General features: G+C 39.2%; 2 protein-coding genes across 2 annotated transcripts; both read right to left on the bottom strand.

Annotated features, from left to right (window-relative positions):
- Positions 1-6417: 6417 nt before the first annotated feature.
- On the bottom strand, positions 6418-20578 carry LOC143260035 (dynein axonemal heavy chain 1-like). Its single transcript, XM_076524571.1, has 9 exons — positions 20366-20578; positions 16967-17175; positions 16085-16095; positions 15294-15739; positions 13705-13833; positions 12315-12435; positions 8208-8338; positions 8026-8131; positions 6418-6965 (listed from the first exon to the last, which is right to left on the bottom strand). The coding sequence occupies exons 1-9, from the start codon at positions 20426-20428 to the stop codon at positions 6640-6642; spliced, it is 1542 nt and encodes a 513-aa protein (XP_076380686.1). The 5' UTR covers positions 20429-20578; the 3' UTR covers positions 6418-6639.
- Positions 20579-21431: 853 nt separating this feature from the next.
- LOC143260034 (dynein axonemal heavy chain 1-like) lies at positions 21432-25948 on the bottom strand. The gene is made up of 4 exons (XM_076524570.1): positions 25762-25948; positions 22366-22581; positions 21939-22163; positions 21432-21758 (listed from the first exon to the last, which is right to left on the bottom strand). Exons 2-4 carry the CDS (start codon positions 22519-22521, stop codon positions 21432-21434), a joined length of 708 nt encoding a protein of 235 aa, XP_076380685.1. The 5' UTR covers positions 22522-22581; positions 25762-25948.
- Between the last annotated feature and the right edge of the window lie 1514 nt (positions 25949-27462).

Genomic DNA, 27462 nt, shown 5'->3' with positions numbered 1-27462 from the left:
AATTAGTTAGTTTGCCCTATGATATTTACATTCCGAAAGAAGGAAAGAATATCCGCACATGAGCCGTATGCAATTTTTGCACGAACTTTAATAATACCCATTCTTTTGGTAACAAGTAATATATTTAGCTACATTCTATTACAATCTCTAAATTATTTAAAATTTATAACATAATTTAATTAATTAATTTAATTATTAACACCGGTGACTGACGATATAAAATTTAAAAACTTACATTCTTCTATATAAATTAATTGTAAATAATTTGGCGATCAAAGTTATGAAACGCGGGCTAAACGGGAAGGATGGCAAAATACAGGCTTGGCGCTTAACGTGTTAATAAAAGAATATAACATTTTAAATTGTATATCGTGAGTCACCGATGACTTTTATGGAAGGTATAGTGTCGGTCGCCGATGACTGATACGGCATTTAACGTGTTAATAGGACAACAGCATGTCTATAATTTTTGTAATTTTGTCCCCATCCCAATCAATTGAAATCTAAAAACAATTTCGTTTAATCATTCTCCGACGATCTAGTCGGGCTAACATCTCAACAAATTCAAGTCATTTGGTCCACTCTTTTAGAAATGTTATTCCCTGATTTTATGCATTTACGACAAAAACATTTGAAGAATTTGAAAATACTATTGCAGCTTCTGTATATTACAATGAATGCAGATAATATTTATTTTGCACAGAAGTCCACACTCCAGTTATTTCATATTGTGTGTGTTTCTTTATTTACATGCTCGCCACTGTGTACGGGGATCGCCACTTTCACAGGGATTTCCACCCTTGCCGCTCTGTGTTTTCCTTTTTACGAAGGACTGTAGTTTGTATGCATAGGCGGCAAGGGTATAAATCAAGCTTAGCTTTTTTTCGCATTTTTCAAACGCCATGACACGACAACGGGAATAGGGACGTATATACGTATATGTATATGGTATATAGGTAACGTTCGGACTCACCAACGAACGTATCCACTTGTTCGCCTGTGCTTGGGGGTCGATAAAGAGGGGCCATCGGCTCGAACGCATCGCCAGGACCGCGTTCTCCACGGACAGGCTGTCCCTGGGTAAGCCCTCGATCTGCCATCTTCTTATCTCCACTTGATCACCGAGCGTGGAGACCGGGTCGCTGCCCGGCGTGTGAGGCACGCCCTCCAGCAGTTTTTGCCAGGAACTCAATAGGCTGGCTCGATACGTGTCCGTGAACGGCGTCAAGTAAGCTATCGCCCCTGTCCAAGGTGAAAAACGATTGGAAAAAGCCGAGGAGGTAATCGAGTCTCGGGCACTCCTAATCGAGTCCACGTTTTCTGTTTACTCAAAGGGGTAGTCTGCCACCCCCGACCGAGAACGATCGGAATCGTAGAGTGATTCGTAATGATTAGACTGCGGGACTTTACGCGAAATAAATATTGTCTATCTGAATTGCAATAAATTGAAGTAACATAGCAGTTTATTTTCTTTCTTAATACGTCTAATGTGTTGAAAAAAGCCTTATACAGTAATGTCTCTCTAATTGATGCTCAGCTTGGAAGCAAGAATGGACAATTTCAGAAGAGGAGACATGATTATTCGAGCCTTGCGGTTCGTTTTTATAGCTACGAATTGTCAACAACTATAAAAACGAACTACAAGGCTCGAATAATCGTGTCGCCTCTTCCCAAATTGTACATTTTTCTGCAGAATCTAAGTGTCAATTAGGGAGAATTTGTTGTACATAGTAGCACTAGAATAAAAACGATGACCTAACTTTTTTATTTCTAATTTTTTGCCACGATTCGAAGGCAATTCGGAGACCACATGCCACGATTCGAAGGCAATTCGGAGGCCACATGCCACGATTCGATGGGTCACGTATCTAATGCAGTAAATTCTCCCTAATTGATGCTCAGCTTGGAAGCAAAAATGGACAATTTCAGAAGAGGAGACACGATTATTCGAGCCTTGCGGTTCGTTTTTATAGCTACGAATTGTCAACAACTATAAAAACGAACTACAAGGCTCGAATAATCCTATCACCTCTTCCCAAATTCTCCATTTTTGTGCACAATCTCAGCGTCAGTTAGGGAGACATTACTGTATTTATTAGTGACGAAGAAGAACTAATCAACGTGACTGAGAAAGAAGTCGAGGCGCAAAGCGAACAAAAGCATAAATCCAAACAAAATTCGATCCTGCGAATTCAAAATTTCCATCGCCGCGATTCATTACTTGTCTTAGTACAGTAAATTCCCTCTAATTGACGCTCAGATTGCGCACAAAAATGGACAATTTAGGAAGAAGGGATATACGATTATTCGAGGCTTGCAGCTCGTTTTTATAGTCACCGATTGTCAACTCGAATAATCGTATCTCCTCTTCCCAAATTGTCCATTTTTGTGCACAATCTTAGCGCCAGTTAGGGAGGCATTACTGTAATCTTTCCGCCGTTTTGTGTTCCACCTGTACGTTGTTAAGTGCATAAAATGCGCAGTCTAGTTAATGATCGATATTATTTCCCGTAATTCCCTGACGGTTGGACCGCAGTTCTGTGCAAAATAAATGCGAGAAATGTGAAAGCTAGAACGTGTGGCAGCGTTGCTAAAATAGAAAAAGCTTCCGTGCAAAAAGCTCAAGATTCATTTCGATCGGGTAAGTGGATAGGACGTTCCAGCGGTTATAAGTAGAATGTGATAGTAATTGATCAGACGCTTGGCGTGACAGCCTTGACGCGAGCCAGTGAAACATGGTACGATCTTGATTCGGAATCAAATAGCGGGGAGTTTAACCCCCCCCCCCCCAGAGCTGGATTAAAATAATACTTCAGGCGAGAGATTGGAACAATCGCAGAGATTACTCTTCGTTTTATAACTGTTTAAACTATCCTGCATATCGCGCAATACAATTGCCGAATGTAAACTGAGAAGCACAAATGTTTTTAATATACAGAAATATTTCATATTTTCACGAGAACGAAATTTCCTTTTACGTTGTCTCTGCACTCTCGTCAATTTATTTTCCATCCACAAATGGAAAATGTTTTGCTCGATAAATGCTAGCTTAAAAACTGAGGACAGTATTTGAATTCCATATTTTTGTAAAAGATTTAAAGCTGCTGAATGCAAGCTTCATACTTTTAATATGCGCCTGCTTTTTATTGTCGCAGGCAAGCGGGCGCTTGTTTTTGAATTTTGTTCTGCACGCTCGTGTAGTTTAATAACAATTGAAATAATTGTAATAACAATAATTGAATACATTTGAATTTATCATTAATCTTCGCTGTCGAATAAAATCAATCGTGAAGCGACAGTTTAAGTACATCAAGTAGAATAGGATAGCTATCGGTCAGGCACGTTTTTAAGTAGAATATGTCCGTTTTCGCTCGAACGGTTCCATCTCCAGACGGTATAGGTTAATAAATCATTTCAAATTTCTATTTCGGCTAGAAGTATTCGGAAACTGTTCGTTGCAGTAGCGATTAATTACTACATTTTCAACGATAATGATCAATAAATTATTCATCGAGCTCTGGTTTGAATGTAAATTATGAAATCGCTGAATCTTCCTAAGAACACAGTATTACGAAATCGCTGAATCTTCCTAAGAACAGTATTACGAAATTGCATCATGAAAATCAGATGGGAAACGTCCATGATCCATTTTTTAAACAGAATTTTTCGTGAACAAATAACTAACTTGTTCAGTATTTCTGTTAGTATTAGCCCTTAGCACTCGGAAGATTTTTCTGATATACCAACTAGCAATTTTGGCAAATTTTGTAAAAATTGCGATTTTGCAATACAAAGTTGAATTGAAACAAAAATCATTGTACTACTGTGAAATTTCATAGGAGTCAATAAATAAAAGATTTTATGTTCTTATGTATATATTTTACATGACTAAAAAAAAAAATGAATTGAAAAATAATCATTCAGAGATGCCATATCGGCGAGATCTGAGTGCAAAGGTAGAAAGTTACATTGTTCAACGAAATAAATACGATTTTTAAGGAAGGTCAGCTCATCCGAATCCTGTTCTGTCTCTTAATTCTGCGATATTTCGGCTTTAATTTAAACAACACAGCTAAAATGGTCGTATCGAGCGAAAAGAAGGTGAGAATGACTAAAGAAGAGTCCGTCGTACCGGAAGCGAGCAGGATATCACCGACAGCGTTCTTCAAGGACACAACGATGCCGGCAACAGAGATCTTCCAGCGTATCTGTTCGCCGGCGAGGCCGACAACCAGCCGAACAGCCCTTGCCATTCGATCCTCGCAAAGCTGCTTTTGTCTCTCGAGCTCCGCTTTTCTCTCCTCCTCTGCTTGAAGAAGCTTCCGCAACTTGTCGATACCCTCCTCGACTTCTCTCAGCTTTTCCACGGCGGCCTGTAACGCCCTCTCAGTTTCTACGAGCGCCTCCTCGGCCTTCGCCAATGCCTCCATCTTCGGTTTCACTTTCAGATTCACGAAGTAGTAATTGTACATTGCGTGCACCCACAGGCACAGCGAATGGCAGGCCTTCGAGACGTATTGAATCTGGCAGGTGAACGTTATTTAGCCTGGAATCTCCCTGTCAGTTTAACTGATCGATGGCTATACGCTAATTATTCTCCTAAATGCAGAGATTTCAAATGCGTATGCCGGGTTCTATTGACAAACGTGATATGGTAAACGTGAATAGACCTGCTGGTCGGTTCCCAGCGATTGAAGCTTCTTCCGCCGCACTATGCGAAAGCATACAGGGTGTCCCAAAATTATGGTACTTCCGAGAAATGAGGGGTTCGCGAGGTCATTTGATGTAACTTTTCCCTTAGCAGATTGCAAATGCAGTCTGCTGTTTTGTTTATGGATTATTAACGCAAAACAGTGACCAATGAGAGGTGGGATCAGCTGGCGCTAGGCGGCCGAGCCAATGAGCAGAACTAGACTTCGCTCGTGTCTTGCGCCAGCCGAGCTCGCTTCTCATTAGTCACTGTTTTTCGTTAATAACTCGTAAACGAAGCCGCGGTTTGCATTTTCGCTAAAGAAAAAGTTACTTCAAATGAGCTCAGGAACTTCTCATTTTCCAGGAGTACCTTAATTTGGAGACACCCTATGTATAAGTACATATGATTACACGCGTACACCGTCTGTATTACCGTTTCTCTGTCAGTATTGAATTCTACTAAATCGTATAAAGTACAATTTTTAAAAGGTTTTACTATACTAGAAATGTATAGAATTCTGCGATGGATTTGTCACATTGAAATCAAGTATAGAAAGAAGTAGCACAGTTACAATTAAAAAGAAAAGAACGTGCCCTTTATGCAATGCTGCTCAAATTAGTTGATGAAAGAATTCGAGGTGAACGTACATAGAATTACATCGAATAAATTAAGAGCGTGCAAGTATAATAATATTCGTATTTTAATTAATATACGTGTGCCTTTGTCGTCGTGTTTGTGTGTGCTTCCATTATTAATATATTACGCTGGGATATTTGCATGAAATGCAGTATTTCATGAGAGGCACGAGTTCTGCTTTACTGTGTACTTGTTAAAGGGAGCAAAGTAATTACTTATACAAACTATATATTACACACAACCTTTTATCACCGGCATCAGCGGTGATCAATCAAATACTTGGAACTTGATTAAATTCCCCGAGAAACTTGAACAGTTTCAGAATACTTTTGGCATTCTCCAGCGATAATTGAATGGGAATTTACAGAGTATGAAATTCTTTACCGTTTTAATATCTGAATGAACATACGATAACTATTTTAATACAGATACAATAATATTAAGCGAACCTACTACATTCGTTTCGCCCAAAATTTCCAAACTTCTATCATATTGATATAATGACCATATGAATAAAAATTATATCGTTTGAATAATTATGTGTTTCATTGAATGCATTGTAACAAGCCATCTACTAATAACAAAGCACAGAAATGTTACGTAAAGCACTCTGGCATATCACAAAAATCAGATGAATTTATCATTATTTCGGTCAGTGCATGTTTACAAAATTAGCGATGTTCACTTTTCTGGAGCCGTAGAAAAATTGCAGGTCTCCGATTTTCAAACTAATAAGATAGACGCGAAATCTATTCGAATCGCGGCGTACCTTCGACGGCTGGAAATTCGGATCTTCTATGTAGACCTTCAGCTTATTGATCATCTCCGCTGTCAGATTTTCTTTGTCGTAATTCTCCATAGTGTTCAGAAAGTAGCCGGGATCGCTGAGCATTTGGCTGCCAGGCGTCCAATAATCCAACTTCACTTCATCCTTGCCGAATTTCCCGGGATCGCTCTACGAGAAGTGGAGCGATTTACACGCGCGGACTCGCCACAATACAAAAACATCGCTCGGTCGGATGAACGTTGCCTCGAACGTTCAAATAACGTGTCAGCTAGCTCAGCTCGGATACAGAGGGTGTTAAAAATTATTCGTACACCTTTCAAAATGTAATAACTTCATTATAATTGGTCTAAATTCTTTTGGCGATGTTAGAGTGATTAGTTCACTAGACAAAGGCTAAACAATGATTTTCAAAAATTACAATTTGTTGGTATGATAAAAGAATGAAAAAATGATGTTTTCTCAACTTGTTTTATCTGAGCCTACGACGAAAATTTAACAAATGCATTTCGTAGATCTCGGCAACTTATATGCATACTGAAAACTTCATCAAAATCGGTCGACGCATAGTCAAGCTACAGCCATTGAAAGATGTAAAAATTAAGGTCATTATCAAGGTCAACCGATTTCTATACGTATGTATATGCACATCCATATTCGAGCGCAAATGCTCGATGCCGAGGCCCGCGTAACAAACCTTGATCGGTTTCACATTGTTTATAATGCAAATCGTCTCGATGACCAGAAGCACGCCAACAGGTGGACGTTTCATCGCTTTCACCTCGGTGATGTCGTTCCTGTTCAAGGCTTTGAGGCTTTTCTCCGCCGCGATCAGCATCGGTCGTGCCTCGCCTACCAAATTTATCGGATCGTTATCGTTTGCGGATGTTTGTGCAAACTGGTTCAATTATATTCGAATACGAAGCAAGCTTTATTCGCAGTTTCAGAGAGTTTTTCGTGTTCGATATGTCTGCAGTTTGTGGACGTTTGTGGAAACTAATGACTAAGCTGTGGATTTTATACATTCATGGTAACAATGAGAATTTGTAATGTCAAACAGTAGAAGGATTATAAACATTTGATAACGTCAATACAGTAATGTCTCTCTGATTGACGCCCAGATTGACCACAAAAATGGACAATTTGCGAAGAGGAGATACGATTATTCAAGCCTTGCGGTTTATCTTTACAGTTACCAATCGTCAACAATTATAAAAACGAGCCGCAAAGTTCGAATAATCGTATCTCCTCTTCCCAAATTGTCCATTTTTTAGTGATATTATTTATTAGTGACGAAGAAGAACTAATCAACGTGGCTGAGAAAGAAGTCGAGGCGCAAAGCGAACAAATGCATAAATCCAAACAAAATTCGATCTTGCGAATTCAAAATTTCCATCGCCGCGATTCATTACTTGTCTTAGTACGGTGAATTCTCTCTAATTGACGCCCAGATTGACCACAAAAATTGACAATTTGCGAAGAGGAGATACGATTATTCAAGCCTTGCGGTTTATCTTTACAGTTACGAATCGTCAACAATTATAAAAACGAGCCGCAAAGTTCGAATAATCCGATCTCTTCTTCCCAAATTGTCCATTTTCGTGGACAATCTGAGTGTCAGTAAAGAAGACATTACTGTATATTACTGTCGACCTACTAAAATTTATAAGGAAAGAATGAAACATTTAAGTTACTCCTATTTTTTGCAACAAACGCGTGAAATTTGTATTTTGCATGAAGATCCGCAGTCTACTAATGACACGTTTTCTTGTTTCTTTTGTCTTTACATTTGGCAGCTTTCGAAGGGAAAGTAATAAAGCGATTGGAGACCTACATTTAAGGTAACGTTTAACACGAACCTGGCGATAGAATTCTAAGGTTCGGATATATTTCCTGTCTCAATTAAACGTACTCAAATCGGCTTCAGCTTCATCCCTGATTGCCTGGTTTTCCATCTTCATCCTGGTAGCAATAGCTTCTTGGTCCTTCGCCTGTTGCCTGGTTTCCTCCGCTTCTACCTACCGATAATGATGTTCGTTCTCACTGAAGTGCACAATTTCATTCGAAATCAAAAAGTCACCGAGCGACACTGACAGTGTCGACGGTAATCCTTTCGATCATTTGAGCCGTGGCTTCCGCTGCCTTCTCCAGCTGCGGCTTCATCGCTGCCAGCAGCTCCTGCATGTTCTTCACCTCGACCTCTGCGCTGGCTAATTTGTCCAAACCTGAAAGCCATAAACGAGAATTAATACATTTTTTTTTATACTTCAAAGTACACTGTCAGAGATCTATGTTACTCTATTGTGTTCAAAATAAGAATACATACATACACCGAATGGATATCTTCAATGGAAAGGTAAAAGTACGAATTATGATAGATAGGTAGGGCATATGAAAGTGGATGTAAAAATTCTACCTATATTTTTATATATATTTATATATATATAAAATATAACTATATTTTTATATATATTTATATATATATAAAATATAACTATATTTTTATATATATAAAATATAACTATATTTTTATATATATAGTTATTTAACAATCAGCTGTCAAAAATAAATGTTTAACCGAATACGGAAGTTTCTACGCAAAAACAATTTTTTCATTGTCACGATTTATGGAACAGTTGGCATCCGCGTGTCACATTCAGTGTCCCTATTTTGGAACAGGCATTTAAAATGGATCACGGGGTCATGATACGAAAACGGTGGCCCACAATTATGGGTACATACTCCTACCTTTCTAGCTTACTCGCAACATTTTTTATTCGTATAAAATATATATTTCTAAGTTTATTACATTATCGAGAAACATCAATCAATCGAACAGTAGTGTAAATATTCAACGATACTAGTCTTAAGCTGTAATAAAATCGATGAAAATCTTATACCCTCCCGGAAAGCGTTTCATAATAGGGACTTTTAACTTATCTGTTTACTGCCGCGCACGAATCACTCTGTACGAGAAAGAATTTACGTTTCCAGAGATAACGCGTTGGGGAGGCTCTTTTGAAAGAGGCTAAATGTGTATGTACGATGGCAGATTTGGTAGCAAACAATGGTATGATTCGAGCTTGGAATTGAAACCCCAACCCACGCAGAGATTCGTTGGAATCAGAAGCTCAGAATCGGACAAAACTTGGCCGTTGAGCGATCATTACTAGCACCAAGGGAATATCGGTGGTTGTGACCGATGCTCTGACGTCATAATAATCAACGCTTTATCTTCGAATTGTAGTGTGGGAAGAGTAAAGATGCCTACACGATACTATTTCGATAGAAAATTCAATATAGATGTGACACAGTCACTAGTGTCTCTCTTCAGCTGTATGCTGAACTATTATTTCTCTTCAGCTGTATGTTGAACTATCATCTCTCTTCAGCTGTATGCTGTATGTCGACGTGGGTTACGTGAATTCGGTGTCGGTACGGACTATGGATATTTGCAGATCGTAAATTAGCATAAATTAATCCTGGGACGTTGGTCCACTATCGGGGTGATTTAGGGCAACGTAGCTTCCTTTACTTTATCGTTAGAGAAATCGTATTGTTAGTAAAGCTGTTGAATTAGTGAAAGAATTGGAAAGTTCCATCACAGACGTTGATCGAAGCAATCAAATCGATTGGAATGTTGCTGCGAATATCAGCGATATGAAAACTTGGCGAAAGAAAGTATCGAAAAGAGGTTGTCCGAGAAAGTAAACATTGACAATGAAAATGAGGTCGAACTATTTCAAATATTTGAAGCGATCAAGATGATAAGTTTGTGTCAATTAGAAAGCGAACATTGATCGTCTGAAATTACGATAGAGGCACCGAATACAACTTACTTTTGTCTTTTGAAATGTCATAATTATTTTTTATTCAGCTATGCGAAGTAGATCTGTATCTGCAAAACTTATACTTACAGCTCTCATTTCCGATATTTTTATCTTTCGTACTAACAGGCTGTGTGAACGTAATTTTCATTCGCGTAAAACAGATCCACGTGGAAGCTTTTCGAAAGCAGCATCAAATAATTGTATTTGCCGGACAGCTTCAATTTGTAAAAATTGATGAAATAGATCCAATAAAAATTCCGGGAGAAGTGGCTCGACAAATACGTTTCCCGCCTATCGGTGCATAAACCATTTGCTAAAAGCCAATCGGAAACACGTCCGCTTTTAGGGGTGCTAATGAACAAATCGTGTAAAACCGTCAAGTGGCAGCAATGTCACTTATAATTGCCGTTCCCATTGACTTTTATTTATTTACCGATTATTCGGTAGCTTTAAATATCGATAAGCTCCGAATCGGTTTAATCGAATATAGACTGTCTCGCCGAGTTCCGCTTCCCGACACCGTTGTTTCCGGTCCCGTGGTTAGCAGTTCCCGTTCCATCAGCGGGCGAGATCAATAATCCAAAGTTGACACGTATCACCATCGCGCAGACTTTGCGTAATTCCTCGTCCGCGAAATTAGTCGGCCCGGGGTCCTTTACCTCTGACCCACGGAACCGCCGAACAAGTCGGAGTTTCACTCTCGACCGACGTACTGTACGAAACAAATTTTGTAATTTGACAAATTCGAAACCACCCGTATGAAACAATTTTTGCCTTGATTAACAGAACGGGGCCTTCGATGCCGTTTATATGGGGCAAAGAGGAAAAAGAACGAAAATCGACAGGCGAACGATCGATAGCCATTCGACAGTGTTGAGAAACCTATATCGACGCGAGCTCGCGGGGCCGGAAGTTTTAACGACACTCTATATATCTAGCTGCAATTACAATCTACCAACTGTCCTAGCAAATAACGCGTGTCGACAGATGGAGCATCCTTCAGGCGCAATATCAGGCTACTTCATTTTCCCATGGACTGAACTCGACCCGACGAATTTCTTCACAATGCAATAATTATCAATTGAAACGTTCCCGTTTTATCCACTTTCATAGCACTTGTGCTTTACATATACGTATATGTGTATATATACGTATGTGTGTGAATTAATTTCACTGCATTTAAATCGTTCATTTGCATTATTAACTCATTACCCGGCGCAATTAAAAAATACAAAAGAAAAATTCAATTGAGTTTATTAGTTTCAACCTGAAGTTTTCAATGATTTAAAACAAAACAGCAGGAATTCTTAATACTTTCATGGAGCGCGTGACATGTTCTCACTATTTTAATGCCTGTATTTTATTTAGAAGTTGCGGTCTTTTTAAAAGAAAAAAATTTAGGTTAAAAAACTAGGCGGCATTATTTTATTGCGGAATACGGATAGATGATTTGTACGCTGTTGGACGTTTATACACATAGAAATATGATTTGTGGCGATGTCTAATTATAAATCTTTCAATAGGGTAAGTGTGGCTATTACTGCGGACGCCCCAAATACTGCGTTATTTTATAAAAGTAATAAAATCTAACATTTTATAGCGTGTACTCTTCTAAAAATGAATCTCATAATTTGTTATATGTTTAATATTGATAATTTATGACATACAAGTAACAGCAATCGCAGTTTTAATTCATTTAATGACTTTTGATATTCGGAAGCTTACGAAAACGTTGAGTTTTATGAATGGCAGCTGTGAACGCTGATTCGAAAGGCATTTATATTTTAGTAATTAATAATAAACTATTCATTTTAGCGTTTTTTTAAAAAGATAAAGTAATCATTGCTGTGATAAAAAATCAACATACACTGTCACTATCATTTATCCTTAAATATTATTTATTAACACAGTATTTGGCGCATACATTTTTACTATGTGTGTATATTACTGCGGTGCAGTAATCGGAACGTCCACAGTATTTGGTTCGCAGTGATAGGTACACAACCGCAGTAATATATGCACACGTATTTTACATTACGTTTTTTAATGAAATTAAAGTTCTTTGAGAGATCCAATATTTTGAGGAAAGTAAATGTTCAAGTTGTAGAATAATAAGTATAGCTCAAGTTGTCAATTTATTGGCGTAAAAGGTCTTATTTTCTCTGTCAAAATTCGCCTTCATTGAGAAACCGTAGTAATACCTACACTTACTCTAGCAGGAAAGGAAATGTTTCGAGGGAAATGTTTCGCACATACTGCGTCATCGAAGAACGTTTGTTCTTCGTTAGACCGGATCAGTCTTCGTTACACCGGAAAATAACTGTATTGCGAGCGAATGTTGCGCGCGGACAGTGAAAACCAAATTTCATACCTCCGCTCAAACGATTCTTTCCCGCGATCAATTCGTTCTTCTTCTTGTTGAGAAGATTCCCGTAACTGGAAAGCAGCTCCAGGTAGGATGTCGGAGTGACATAGTTGTGACGGTTCAGTTCCTGCATAATTTTTGCATTTCGATAAATTTCTACTTGTAACATGCATGTAATATAATCTTCTCCCTCACACTTTCTTAAGCTCGAGAAACAGATAACAATAGTTTTCACTCATACCAAAGCATACACATTATTTCCACTGTAACAAAATTTACTTAACGTTGCTCTATTTCAACAAGTTGCATCGACAAGTATTTTCTATTGTCCTATAATATAATAAATAATATAATAATATATAAAAAAATATAATATATTTTATATTTTAATATAAATTACATAAATTATTATTATATTTTAATACATTTTAATATATTTTATATAATATTATTATATAAAAATATATAATAATATAATTACAAAATAATTTAATAATAAATCTTGACAAGAAATCAAATTATATTCTCTGCAAAAGTACTCCGCGATGAACAATAATCACTGTTGCATGTCGCTAATTAAGATTGCTTTGCCAAGGTTATTTGCTTTGCCACAGAATTTCACGTGCATGATTAAACTTTACATTAATTAAACTATAATTACTCAGTCCCTGAACTGATTGGGCGGAACTAGCAAACTATCGCCTAACGTTCCCTTCGAGCCAAGTGCTCAATTACGGGATCACGAGGTAACGAAATTCGTCGATCCGTTGATCAACGGAAGTTTTCATCCACACCCTTCACGTGTTCACCAAAAAGGGACGAATCTACCGGACGTAATGAATGATAAAATTCACGATTTAGCGCACAAGTTAATATTTTCCCTTGCGTTTATTTTTCCTCCTATTTCTCCAAGGAAACCAATTATCGAGTTCATCGAACTGTTCTGAATCCTCTTAGTACGCCATGACCGTAAACGTCGGAAGATTTGCGAGGAGGGGCACTCCTTGAAAACGATAATAATTACTTTGCCGGATGCCAATATCTGTCTCTCCTCGCCTCGTCCCCCGCAACCCTTGGTCGTGAACCAGTATTTGCATAAAACCGAAGCCGACTGCCTTTGCATTAACCACCGGCGAGACGTAAATTCTCCGAATGACGCGCTACAATTTTCAATAATAATATCTACAAAATTAATACGACGCTCTCTACGTGTAAAATACAAAATCATGGTATAGCGAAGGTATTGTAGCAGCAGACAAATTAAAAGAATTGACGTTAGTTTCTGCTTGTCGAATTCATTCGAAGCAGAAAGAAATTTCTACGTGGCTTCTGTGTCCTATCTTGAGCCCCGCTGGGACTACTCTTTAGAATGCGAGGGTTAAGAAACTTCTCTCACCTTGAGGAAGAGGTCACTGGACTCTATCACGCTCGAATGCATGAACTGGCACATCCTGACGATCGACCTTAAGATGTTCTCGTCGATGGACTCGTCCTTGATGTCGGTTAAGAATCGCATCGCGACACTCTGGAAATGTCAAACGCTACAACATTATTTGTTTAAGTATTTTCGATCACACAGGTGTGGGTCTTTGAATTGTTGCGACTTCGGAGATCGATTTTTCCAGCGAGAAGGAAAAGGGAGGAGTTGCCCTACTGATACCGCGCAACTCGGACTATAATATATGATCGATTAATTGGTAGTAGGCGTTCGCATGGGATGGCACTGATGCCAGCGAGCAGCCCTAATCGTGTTTGACGGCGCGGCGCGACGACCTGACCCGTCAACGGTGACGGAGACGGGTACAGGGCGGGAAAGAGAGAGAGAGAGAGAGAGAGAGAGAGAGAGAGAGAGAGAGAGAGAGAGAGAGAGAGAGAGAGAGAGGGAGAGAGAGAGAAAGAGGGAGGGAGAGAGAGAGAGATAGGGAGGGAGGGAGAGAGAGAGGGGGGGGGGGAGAGACTGAGACAATGGATTAGGTTACGTACCTGAAGCGCGGCTTCCGGCCACGGGCAAAACCAATCGATCGTGCAGCAATTGACCAGCGCCGGAAACTGCCTGATGCGAGCACGGAAAACCTCGCCGACCGGGCTGCGAACAGACAAAAGTGTCGCCTGATCAAATTAGGTCGCGCCGACTCGGACGCCGGATGATTCGTGATTAAGCCTGTCGCGCAAGTGGTCGTCGAACGGTTCTAATAAACGCGAAACGGCCAATTGGCTATGATTATTGACCGCTCGCGATCCGGATCAACGCCACCGCCATTTTTCCTTTCGTCGACCGACTTTCTCCTAGCGCGGCCTTCTTCTCCGACAAGCTAGTTCTTTTTCACCGTGTCCCCTTAACCCCCTGACACGATATTAGAGTGGAAAGGGTCAAATGCATCGAGAGACATCCTTTGTTTGTGTTCAGACGGTTCTCTTCAATACATTTCTTCCGTTTTATTTGATGTTACGTTTTACATCGGGGACACGTTTTGCAGGCATTACAGTTGCGCGCGGATTTGCATTGGTTTTTAGAAATAATTTGGTACATACGGGCGCACCGGTTTTATATTTGCACGGTTTTTTGTGGTAACTGTCATTTTCCAGCATGTTCGAACGATTTGCTCTCGCGTGTACAGGATGTTCGCATCCCCTTTGTTCTATCATTTCTGTGTAGCTTTTCAGCGGTTTTCAAACTCGTTTTCTTGTTTTTACACGTTCCTGTTCTACACGGTATTTTGACATGTATCGTTTAACTATTTTTTAAACCTTGATGTTTCGCGAACGCTGACACAGCGCGGTGCTGCGTTTCAATAGATAATTGAGAATACTAGTTTCAATGGACAAACGATACGGACCGTGTTCGTCGACTCTTTGATAACGGACCAGGATCTAATGGATTGTCCGGAAAGTTAGTGCCGATTTTTTTAGGAAAATTAAAACGCAGCTCATTTAAATATTGGTATACATTTATTAAATTATATAGCTACCATTCTGTTCCACAACCTTTCTCCATCTTTCATGCAGCTTGAGGATTCCGGCCTTCCAGAACCTCTCAGGTTTTTCGGCAAAAAATTTGTCCAAATGCGTTTTTATCTCAACCAAAGAGTTGACATTTTTTCCATTAAGGGAATTTTGTAATGATCGGAGAAGGTGGAAATCCGAAGGCGCAAGGTCTGGCGAATACGGTGGATGGGGTAAAACAACCCAACCAAACTCCAACATTTTTTGCCGAGTTCTCAAAGACACACGAGGTCGCGCATTGTCCTTCCGATTCGCAATTTCTGGACATTTTTGTTCAATTGATGTCTTCAATTTATCTAATTGAGAGCAATACTTTGCCGAATCTATTGTTTCATTATTTGGTAAAAGCTCATAATATAGGACTCCTTTCCAATCCCACCAGATACAGAGCATTACCTTCTTCGAATGAAGACCGGCTTTTGGGGCGACTAAAGGTTATTGAGCATTTTTATAAATTATCCATCTTTGTATACAAATCTGAGCGTCAATTAGGGAGAATTTACTGTACCGTCATGGTAGTAATCTCGTTCAGATAATATATAGACGTACGTTCGATATCTTCGATGACTTTATCGATAATTCGATCAACTTTCCTCAGTTCTGATTTATTCATCCCAACGGTGTTGTGCATACATCGTGCAGTATCGATAATTTATCGCACCGCTTGTGCACGGTATGCAACAAAGCTCGTAAAAAGATAGAAAACGAATTTTCAGTCACGTCTACCGTCGAACGTGTCCGATCAGCGATTGACGGGATCTATGAGCGCATACCTTTTTTTTCTCTAAAGGATGTACGAAAATCGTTGAATCATTCCGAGCAATCGAATCTTCGAGACAGTGGGCAAATAACTATTAAACACCTGATTTTATAGTGATGTCCATCTCTGGAACGAGTCTTTAACTATGCTTTATCAAAAATAAAATCGCCATTGCCTTGGAAACGGTGGGTACTTAAAAAAGGACGCGTGGTCGCATAAATTACATTGTAACAAATTCAACGGTCCCATCGTTGAAAAGAAATTAGAACATGAACGAAACTGTTTAAACTTTCAATTGGTTCTGCTATGGTTGCTGTAATTCGGAAGTTAAAAGTTTAATAAATAACTATTGTTTACAGAAGTTTACAGTTGAATAAATTACAGATTATTTCAAGCCCCGGTCGCGAAACCCTGTTCCGAGCTCTGCAATAAAACTTGAATATTATACCGGGTGACATGGTATGATCTACGAGTCTCCTCTCCACCCAGCACGTCCGTTCAATCCCATAACCGATCACATAACCGAAGCCTACACATGGGGAAACTCGATCGAAGAGGTCCGAACGTATCCAGAAAACGGCGAATTAATTTTATTCGATATGGGGGCAAGGCTGCGCCCTCCCTCTCCGTTCCTCCATGAACGAGCCAGGGCCAATTGCCTCTAAAGAAACTTATTACCGATAGAATGGACAGTCAGCGTCGGATCCCGGCGATCTCAATTTCCGCGTTCCCCTTTCGAGTGTTATTAGCGATAGTTAGCCCCGGTTCTTTATTCCCACTTCAATTCCGAATCAACGTAGGGTGCCCGGGGCGAAAGAAAGGGAGGCAGGGAGAAAAAGGGATGAGTCGACTAGGTCGGGCGGGAAGGTGATAAAACCCAGGGGCGAGAAAATACCTCATCGTGATGACTAGATGCAAATTGTCCCGGACAGTGTTCACGTAGGCGGAAAAAAGGTTGCTCCTATTGATCTGGAGACCAGCCTCCTGCACTCTGCCACGCATCGCGTGGAATATCCGTTCGATCTCGTCCGTTTGGTACACGTTCGGCACGTCCCCGTTGTTCAACATGCTGTTCAGGTCCTCCAGCATCGATTCGTTCTTAACCTGAGACCAGAAATTACTGCTGAAACGTGTCTCTCAAACAGCCAAATATTACATTCTACAAACTACAAAGTGGCTCGAGAAAGTCCCCCTACTTTCGGCGAGCTGCCTGGTGTTTCTAAAGCAACGGAACAGTTTTACAACTTTTGCTATGCGAACGACATCAAACACATTCGAGAATTTTCCCTGTGACTGATCCTGATTGCAGATTCGAGGATTTTAACTTCCCCCTTGCAACGACCCATTAAACTTTGGTGTACGATTTTTTTTATTGTAGCGTTTTATTCATTTGTTTGTAAGAAGGTAATACGTAAGGAAGAATTAAATGAAAAATTATACAACAGAAAATATTATCGCTTATAAAAGTTAGTAAAATAAAGATTCTGCAATACGCTGTTCAATTCTGTTCTATTTATACAATTTTGAGATCCATACAGTGATTCCCGTTAATATTCGGACATTTTTCAATACGCAACTGGACTAAACGACTTGAATGTTTTCTTAGATGATAGAGCGACCAGTCTGCTAGAACATAATAAAAATGCTTTCTTAAAATTTTGTCATTTCTTAGAATGACAAAAGAAAATAAAAAACCCTCGTTGTTTAACTTTCTTAGCTTATAACGAAAATTTGAAAAATGTATTTTGTAGATCTCGGTAAGTTATATGCATGTCAAAAATTTTACAGAAATCGGTTGACCTTGGTATGTGCTGTAAACAATTAAAGATCGCAAAAATCGCAGTTTTGTCCCGATTTTTGACACTTTCGAATGATAAGTGTGGGAAATTTGCAATTTATCACAATCTTTTAAACACTTGTAACTAGATTTTTGACAAAACGCACTTTTTAAATTTTCGTTATAGGCTCAGATAAAAAAGTTAAAAAAACGAGAGACTTTTATTTTGTTTTGTCATTCCAAGTAATGGCAAAATTCCAACGAAGTAGTCTAACCATTGTCTAGTATAACAGCCCCTCTATCATCTAAAAAAAATTCAAATCGTTTATTCGACTTTTAAAAAAGTTATTGCATTTGAAAAAGTGTCCGAATATTAATGGGAGTCACTGTATATTGAACGGTGGTTCAAATGGTGGTTCAAATGAAATAGAGAGCGTGATTTCTTAGATATTTCGTTGGTACATACAAGGAGAACAATTAAATAATTGTTGGACATGAAATACGACCTGATTACTTTACTTGCAAACACAATATCGAAAGTTTCATTTCTCTTGTATCTTGCAAGATCTACAAGACGTTTTGAAGACTCTTCGTAATTATTTGCGAATAAACCTGCCCCTTCAGTTTATCGCTCGCTGTATCATGCAAAAGCAAGTTAAGAAGGCATGGCGAACGAAGCTGAGAGAACGTAGCAGACCGTGGAAAGTCAAGGGTCGTCGCACTTGAAGCTAATTGCAATTGAAGCTAAAGAGATAATATTGCACAGGAGAACGAAAACGAAGGCGGACTGCAGCTTCTATTTCCGGCCATACGCGCGACATTCGAGATTCGACCCCGGTTCTTCACCTTTATTCGATTTATTCGAAATTACCAGGGACGCGGTTCGTCGCGTGAAACGGCGATGGAGGGTAAAATCGAAGATGCAGAGACGAAACCACAGCCGACGCCATTTTTTCCGTTTTATTCTTAATAACCTGGCACAGGATACGCCATGATGTGCAAAGTTGATCTCATTTCGATTACCTTCGTTTAAATCGACAATTCCTTGTATTATTATTTTAATGAGTAACGACGTTGGTCAGAAATTACGGAGTTCTACGTGATTTCCTCGTAAATGAAACCTCATTACGTATTTTCCTTGAAATTGAATATTTTCTGCATCGTTATTTGAACATATTAAGATACTAACGAAAGCATAATAAATTGCCGATTCCATTTCACGTAGAATGTCGTGTAACATGAAAGTAATATTAAATTTTTGCTCACATAATTTTCAGACGGCCTCACTAGCCTGCATCGTTCCATGTGTCTCTCCGCGTGAGAAATGACCGGGGGACTGGACCGTTCGGTCCAGTTTCCGGGAAACGAAAACGTAGACAAAGAGGGTGGCGATGGAGGGCGATCGAAGAGGAACGGCGTCCTCCAAGAATATAAATAGTGCAGGGGTGAAACCGGAAGTCGCGTGATCCTGAATGATTCGATCTTACCTCGAGTTTCATTTTGATATTTACTCGATGCGCGACGGCTCGAAGGGGAGGAAATCGCATGCTCTTCGATCCTACATCGAGAGGGGATGGTCCCCAGCAATCAAGAACGTCGGAACTGACCGGATCCTGCATCCGATTTCTCTAACATGCTCTCAAGTAAACGACGGAAAAAGGATATTACATATTCAGAAGTGATGTCGCACGGAAATGGGAGGAACTTTGATTCCATTGCTGTACTGAACGGTTTCATAGCACGTCGAATGTATTCAGTTCGTGTCTATTATCCCAAATGAAATTCCGTCCAACCTTCTAACGATCTTCTGATCATGAATCATTTCAATATTCTTACATGAAGGTGTACGCGACACACCTTCGGCTGCACTTCAAGTGCACGTTGGTACGCTAGATATCATAATGAATATTTGGAACAATCAAACCAGGGAACTTTCGTACAACTGTTCCTTGAATTTGATTAACGCGCTTGATTAACCAGTTAGCTGTTGCAATCTCTTTGAAAAAAGAGTTTGTTTAAATACAACACTTTTATAAAAAATATGTACTTTAATAAAGAATATCAAAGTACAGTAAATTCTCCCTAATTCGCGCGCTCGTTTTTAGCAGTTAACGATTGTCAACAACTATAAAACCGAGCCGTAGGCTCGAATAATCGCATCTCTTCTTCCGAAATTGCTCATTTCTGTGTACAATCTGACCGCGAATCAGGGAAAATTTATCGCGCATTACTCTGTTTTCCAGTTTCTCGCGAGTATACTGTTACTCTCTCATGGAGAAATTACAACAATTTATGTTACGACGAGTACAAATGCTCTAATATATATACTCGTCAAAAACGACTAACCGGTTAATTTCCGAACTGTGCAGTCGCTGCTCGCGCAATTAAAGATTGTCGACTACAAATGAAAATCATACTTCACTGCCACGAATGTTCAATGAGTTCCGCAGAATTGTTGAAACTGTAGAAATTTTCGCCGAGAAATCTGAAATGAGGATGACGTGTTGTTGGACGTACCTGGGTGTCGGAGAACAGAAACACGGTCAGTTCATTCTTCATGCCTGCTTTCATCATCGACATTTTAACGTCATCGCGCCAATCGCTCGCGGTGTAAGCGCCGCTCAGCTCGATTTGAAAGCAGTTGTAGTCCTGAATGTGCGCGCTCAATCTCGTTAAACTTTGACGACCTACGTCATGGGAATAGATAATCAATCACGTGTATCGCTACAACTCGTGCATCGCGGTTTTGCTGTTTTCTCTTAAAGATGTTACGCCGCGCTGTGTCGACAATATTTACAATAACAGTGATCACGGTCCGATAAACTGTTGCAAGGGATCGATAGTCTCTCCCTGCAATTTATCAGAGCCGCTATTAATCTTCGACGTATGGAAATACGTAATTACTACGTGTCGTTTCAGTGTAGCTAAAGCCCTAGTATTAAATGGATTAAAATCACAGTACTCGAATTTAATAACCCTCTTCATTTAAACAAATTTCGAGATCCTCCTTCATCCAGTTTAAGACTAACAAGTGTTGCCTTATAAGAATTACAGGAAAAAATTTATTAAAATTTTTCAGGATACTTATAATAGTGTCTGCCGGAATAAATAAATAAATTCAACAATTTCTAATGGAAGCAGCTTTACGACTTCGACAATTGAGCCGTTTATTTTGAAAGTGGCATAAGTCACTTTGTTTTTAAGTCGATATATTTAAGGGTTTGCGTTTTAACACGTTTAAAAATATGGATGCTAACTTTCGAGAAGATTTACTTGTATTTGTTATCTCAGGATACTGATATTTTTCTCAGTATATTTATTGTATATAATTTGTTGTCGACATATTGGCAATTATTTTCAAGTACCTTTTGTTTCATTTTATTTTCGCACACCGGACGTGGTGCATAGGACGCGATTGTTGTTTGTAAATGTGAAACTGTTTGCATGATATTGAAAACAGTGGATGGATCGTCAGTTTACAGCCAAAATTGTTTTTAGAATTTTTACACCATTTAGAAGCGTGTATGTGGTAACCGTACAGTTGGAAAACTTTTCGATTCTCTGGGGAGACCCGCGTTAGCATTTAAGCTATGGTTATACGTAGGTTCCTTTTATGTGGATTACTATGGGGCTGTTTGTCAAGGTAACGAGCACCCATCCACCATTCCCTGAAACAGTTAGGGTCAAGAGAAGACATAAAGGCAGCTCGACGAACACTTCCACCGACTGAATTTAGTTCTGCATCACCTGATCCGCCCATCCCCAGGAGCAGGGCGTTTCCGCGGGGTTGCCTAAGGATCCGATTGATCCTGCAGATATGATCTATCGCGTCCTGGAACAGCACCAGCTTCATGGGCGAGGTAGTGGAAGCGTTATAGTCCTCCAAGAAATCGTCCAACACGTGCTCCATCTGGAATAAAGGTATCCTCGATCGGTTGATCGATTTTTCCGCGCCCTAATTACTTTCCTAAACCTTACAAATCTTTTATAGACTTTAACAATGTTTCCTAAACAAAAGATTGTATGACAGTTTCGTCGAAGGACCACAGATAATTTCTTTCTAGTTCGAAGTTAAATATTTCTTACGTGCCTTTTTCATGTCGGTAATTTGTTCATACTCCTTACTGGTACCGCAGAAGTCAGCGTAGAACCGTACAACGTTCCCGACCAGCTTGTTTGCGTCACATTCAAAATTCTTTGCCAAAATGTTTCGGAGATAATCGTCGAACCATTTCCGGTCTTCGTCGTTGACCAAACGATCGCTGAACACCCTCAGATTCTCGTGGTACCACAACAACAACAGGTTTTCACGAATCTGCATTTGAGAACTGCAGTTGAAAGCAATACTCTTGGGAAAACAGTTCGATGAAATGTTGCACAAACACGAGCAATAAATTTACTTTCTTCTCCACTTTGAACCGGCCTATCAAGAAACGCAAAGATTTAATTGGAGCTTTAACCGGAATTGAAGCTCGCGAAGTGGTAAGCGCTGAGTCGTGAAACATCGAATTATAAACCTCAATTTTCGCGGGATTCATCATCAGCATTCCCTGGAAAACTTTGCCGAGATCTCGCAGGTTGAAGGTATAGTGGGACTTGTCTGGGGTGGGTAATAGCTCGTTGCATATCGTGGTGAACAAGTTTAAAGTTGTTTCGACGAACGTGTTCAACATATCTCCGAACTGTTCCGTGCGGGACAGCCACGAGTTCAAAATTGTGCCAAAGATGTGTCTCTGAAACGAACATTCTAACGTTATTCCTTCGGTGCATTCCCTTCTTCCACTTGCAGCCGTATAGATTGAGTGTGATAGTGGTATAATTGAGATTTTTCTTATTGCGAGAAACAACCAGTGTGTTATCGTTCACTAACATGTGTATTGTTTACTGATCAAATTTATGAAGGTATACGTTAGGCTGGTGCCAGCCAGCCAGTCAAGTACCTTCAAGGGGCTACGACGACGAACGTTTCTGGAATCGGACCACATAGGAACACCCCCACTACCATTTTTCCAAAGAAATCTGGATATATAAAGGGCCCAAACACGACCAGAAATCGGGCTAATTTCGAGTCATTCGTCGACGTGGAAACTCTAGCGAGATCGAGTCCTTAACCCTTTGCACTCGAAAGCCATTTGAACAGTAAATCTAAAATAATTTTTCTGACTTACAGTAATTCCACTTTGCATGACAAAGTGCATTTTATGCATACGAAATTGAGTCTCCTGATTTATAGAACAGTTATGCTTTTAATAATATTTATAATCTAAACTTATAATCTAAAGCTCTAATTACTCTTGGGCTCATTGCAGGTTTTTCTTGGTACCGTATATATTTTTCTAACTCAATATAAAAGTAACTTAACAATACAATTAAACCATTTTATGTTTAGTTGCATGTTACAGAGGTGCACGTTACAAGTGACTTTTATAACACTTCGTTTTCCTTCTTCGTTTTAATTGGAGTATTACTGCAATGATATCACGATAATTGCTCCACTGAAACAAACGTTTCCTTCCTCGAATCGTTAAAAGCAGCGAAGGCACAATTCTGATAAAAATGTTATAGGCGATTCAGCCCACATGCACCCGGCAAATGAAACGTTGCTAGGCACGCAGTGTCTGGATGACAGATCACGGTCGGTGGATAAATTTATTAAAAAACCTCCATGTGAAACGTCGGCTCGTTTGCAACGGGGATTTGAAATCGGCAAAAACCGGATCTCGAGGAAGCTAATCAAAAGATGTTGAGTCTCTGCAAAAAAAGCTTGCCAGGGATTATAGAAAAAGAAACTGTCATTTATCGTCATCTAATCGGACGGCGAGTTCCATACGCTCGTATCCCACCCGGTTTTCTTCCATCGAGAGTGGCCCGATCCACGCCCATGCGGAATAATTGCAGCTCATGAAACGGAATCGTGCTCTGACCGGGTCGGGCCGGGTCTCTGTTTGTCCTCTCGGTTGTGCCGGCTGCAATTAGGTCTCGTAAATCGTTCCGGTGCTCGCCATAATTTATCTTAATCACCTTCGCGCCGCGAATAATGAGCGCCCGTAACTACCCCATACGCGACAGAGGATTCTCTCCTCCGGCAACCCTCCAGCCACCTTCACCCTCTCGCGCGCCCCGTTCACTTTAAAGTGATTCGAGGAAGGTCGAACAGAGAGCGATTGCTTGCTCGGCCCTGGCAAATGTATTTCTGTCTTCGCGCATGGCGGTTTCCACAGCTCGGATTTCTAATTACTTGCTGCCAGTTCATCGAGAAGCTTGCGTGACGGTGAATTACATCAGGTATCCCCAGTTTTCGATAATTAATGCTTCGGTTAATTTGAACTCTGTGTTAATTTCGCTACGATAAGGAATGTATTAGGTCTACCGGAAAGTTCTGTCCGATAGTGTCACTTCAAGTTTCAATCCATATGCACATGTTGATTCGAGACATATATGACTACCTCTCTTTATCATTGCATTTACACACATGTACTCTCCTAAATAAACTGAAACAAAGATGTCTCATGTTATTATTAAGTGAGACGCGATCGTGAAAACATGGCTACCGATGATAATGCCAGACCACATGCTGCTTTGGCGACTCGTCAGAAAATCGCAGAGCTAGGCTGGGAAATTCTGTCGCATCCACCATACTCCCCAGACCTAGCACCCTCCGATTATCACTTGTTTCTCTCTTTGCAAAACTTTTTACAGGAACAAAAATTCAAAACTGAAGCTGATGTCAACCAAGCACTAGTCGAGTTCTTCGTTTCTAAAAATAAATCATTTTTTAAAAATGGCATTTACAAGTTGCCATCACGCTGGCAAGAAGTCATAAGTAACGTTGGAAAGTATATTCTACAATGAATATTATTAAATGTATGAAAATTGTGTTATATTTCAATTAAAAAACGGACAGAACATTCCGGTAGACCTGATATTTATAAATATTACGATGCTTTGTACAAAATGTTCCATCAAAGAGAAACCATCTGCTCGTCTTCGTTGCTCTGTCGTATAGGCTAACTAACTTTTGATTTATAATTAACTTTATATCCATCGAATAAGACATCTTTCAATTAAAAATACACAAAATAAAATAACGAATTTACAAAAAAGGAAACAAAAAATGTATTATGCGTCTTATTCGATAAATATAAAGTTAATTTTGCACGAGAACAAACCAAAAATAAAACGATTGGTCGCCCGATTGGTCAAACGTTAGCAATTCATTTCAATTCGTGTAGTTCGATGAGAGCTTGATTCTCGATTGAAAACAAAAACAAGATCCGTCATTGCTTCCATGGAATAATAGCGCGTGGAGAGGTCAGAAGTCAATCCGTGAACTGATCGAAGCAACGAGCACAAGAACGAGCGAGCGCCACTTTATAGCAGTTTCGAGTATATCGATGCACTGTCCTCAACATCAAGTTCAATTATTTCCCATCGAAGCATTTTCATCGTTCGAATAACATCGAACAATGTGAAAACTGAAACCGATCATTTGATCGATATTGGTACAAGTTTGGTATCAAAGAATGTATTATCTAACTGACCTGCATCTTCTGCAATCGATGCTTATTTATGTAAAAATTTACAACCTAGTTACAATTCTTTTGAAATGAAACGTCCATTCGGCCGTTGTCTCTTGCAATCGACGCAGAGCATTTTTAACTCGCTTGAAGATACACAGTTTTTTAATAGTAGTTTATTTATAGAATTACTGTGCCAATACGTCACGGAATTACAATACTACCACTGCACTGTATGTCTGTGGTACAGCGTAATTGGGGTCTACTTAAAGGTAGCCTGTCTAGGGGAGGGTGCGAGAAAAGGGCGAAGCACTTTGGAACTTCGAACGTTGATCGGCGAGCGAGAATTTTTCGCGTGGCCGATGAAACGAAGATAAATTATTCTAAGCGACATACCTCTTCGGCCTGCCGATTTTCTCAGTCCATTAGCTACCACTGTCCCGTTTATGAGACTCTGCTGGGAAATATTATTCCGTACGGATCGACCGCTCGGAAACTGATTTATTCGAATTTTTGTTCAATGTACTGAAAACCGTAAAATTCTTCGCAAAGACGAAGACAGTTATTACACGCTTGCATCGCATATTGCGTCGACGCGTTCTAAGCACCAGTGTATACAATCTACGACGCCGTTCATTCTTTTTAACGCCTTATCCGCCGACGGTGACTTAACAGTCTTATGAGAACCAAACATAAACACTTGAGAATCTTTTAATGAATCGAAGATAACTTTAAAGCTTGTTTAGTAATAGATACGATACAAGTATTGAATAATCTATCCGATAACACGGAGTGTTCAGATTTAAAAAAATACACGCAAAACTTTATTTGAAAATTTAGAGAAAGTTTTGGCTAGTGAATTGCGCCGAGCCAAAAGAAGTTAGGAAACTCCGCGTTTAGCTTTTGTACTCAAACATTTATTTCCTATCACGTTTTTATTGGAGACTTCCTTCAAATATTTAACTTTCGTATCGAGCGAGATATTGAAATTGTGCAGCAGAACGAAATTAACTTTTTTCGGATGCAATATTGACACGTAGAGAAGATACAATAACGAAAACGAGTTATACGTGTCATGAATTCGTGAAACTACCAACGTGAAATTTTGAAGAAGTCGATTTTTTTATATTTTCCTGAAGAATATATTGTTTCAAAAATACGCCTACAAAACCTTAAAATCAGAATTCTTAAAATTGACGAAGTTATAGCGAGTATGATATTCAAAATGTGAATGTTAAGTATAGGTATATGAAAATTTAAACACGTTTTTCTTGAAACTATGTTTATCAGGACGGTACCCACGATATCATAATAAGTGCTTAACGAATTACCTTCAGAACTAATTTAAAATTCTAGTTTTTTAGGCTTCTAATGTTGAAAAATCGATAATCGAACAAAACGACCTTTTTCTTTTGTTTTAGTATCTACTATAGCCAAACTCATACTAATTAAGAATCGAACATGTTTTATTCATTTCGGATAAACAAACTAGCCTGTATTTAATAATAAATAACTCTAAATAAAACCCTATAAAATTGACTGTAAAAGTTATAGTTTCTTTACAAAAAAATCTCAAAAAAAGACACTCGCCGTTCACTCTGTAATACCTCCTTAATTGATGCAACCAAAAACAGAAAATGTTTCTTTTTTTAATTGGTCAATCAAATCAATCGAAAAATATCAATATATTCTCAAAATTTGGACATTTTTACAGTCCCTAAAATTTACTGCCTCTAAATGCCCTGTACGAGTGTGCTGTACGACAGGACAGTATAATATAATTACACATAATCTCATTATATGAGCCGTTTATTTTGAAAGTGGCCTAAGTCCATTTATTTGAAAATCCAGACATTTAAGGTTTTTACGTTTTAATGAATTTAAAAATATTATATGTGGTGGTATAATGTTTTTGTGTTCCTAAGGGTCACTGCGTTCTTTCAGCTTTGCTGACATGAAATTATATGTATAACGTAGAAATGTGAATATTAAAATAGCTAGCTCGGTGTTTTCGAAAAATGACTTAGGCCACTTTCAAAATAAAAAAACGGCTCATATATATTTCGTATAATCTCAGTTCAGCATGTTCGGATTAAA

The sequence above is a fragment of the Megalopta genalis genome, chromosome 9 (assembly GCF_051020955.1).
Source record: "Megalopta genalis isolate 19385.01 chromosome 9, iyMegGena1_principal, whole genome shotgun sequence".
Taxonomy (NCBI): domain Eukaryota; kingdom Metazoa; phylum Arthropoda; class Insecta; order Hymenoptera; family Halictidae; genus Megalopta; species Megalopta genalis.
Note: the sequence above shows the minus strand (reverse complement) of the source record. Positions and strands in the feature narration are given on the sequence as shown.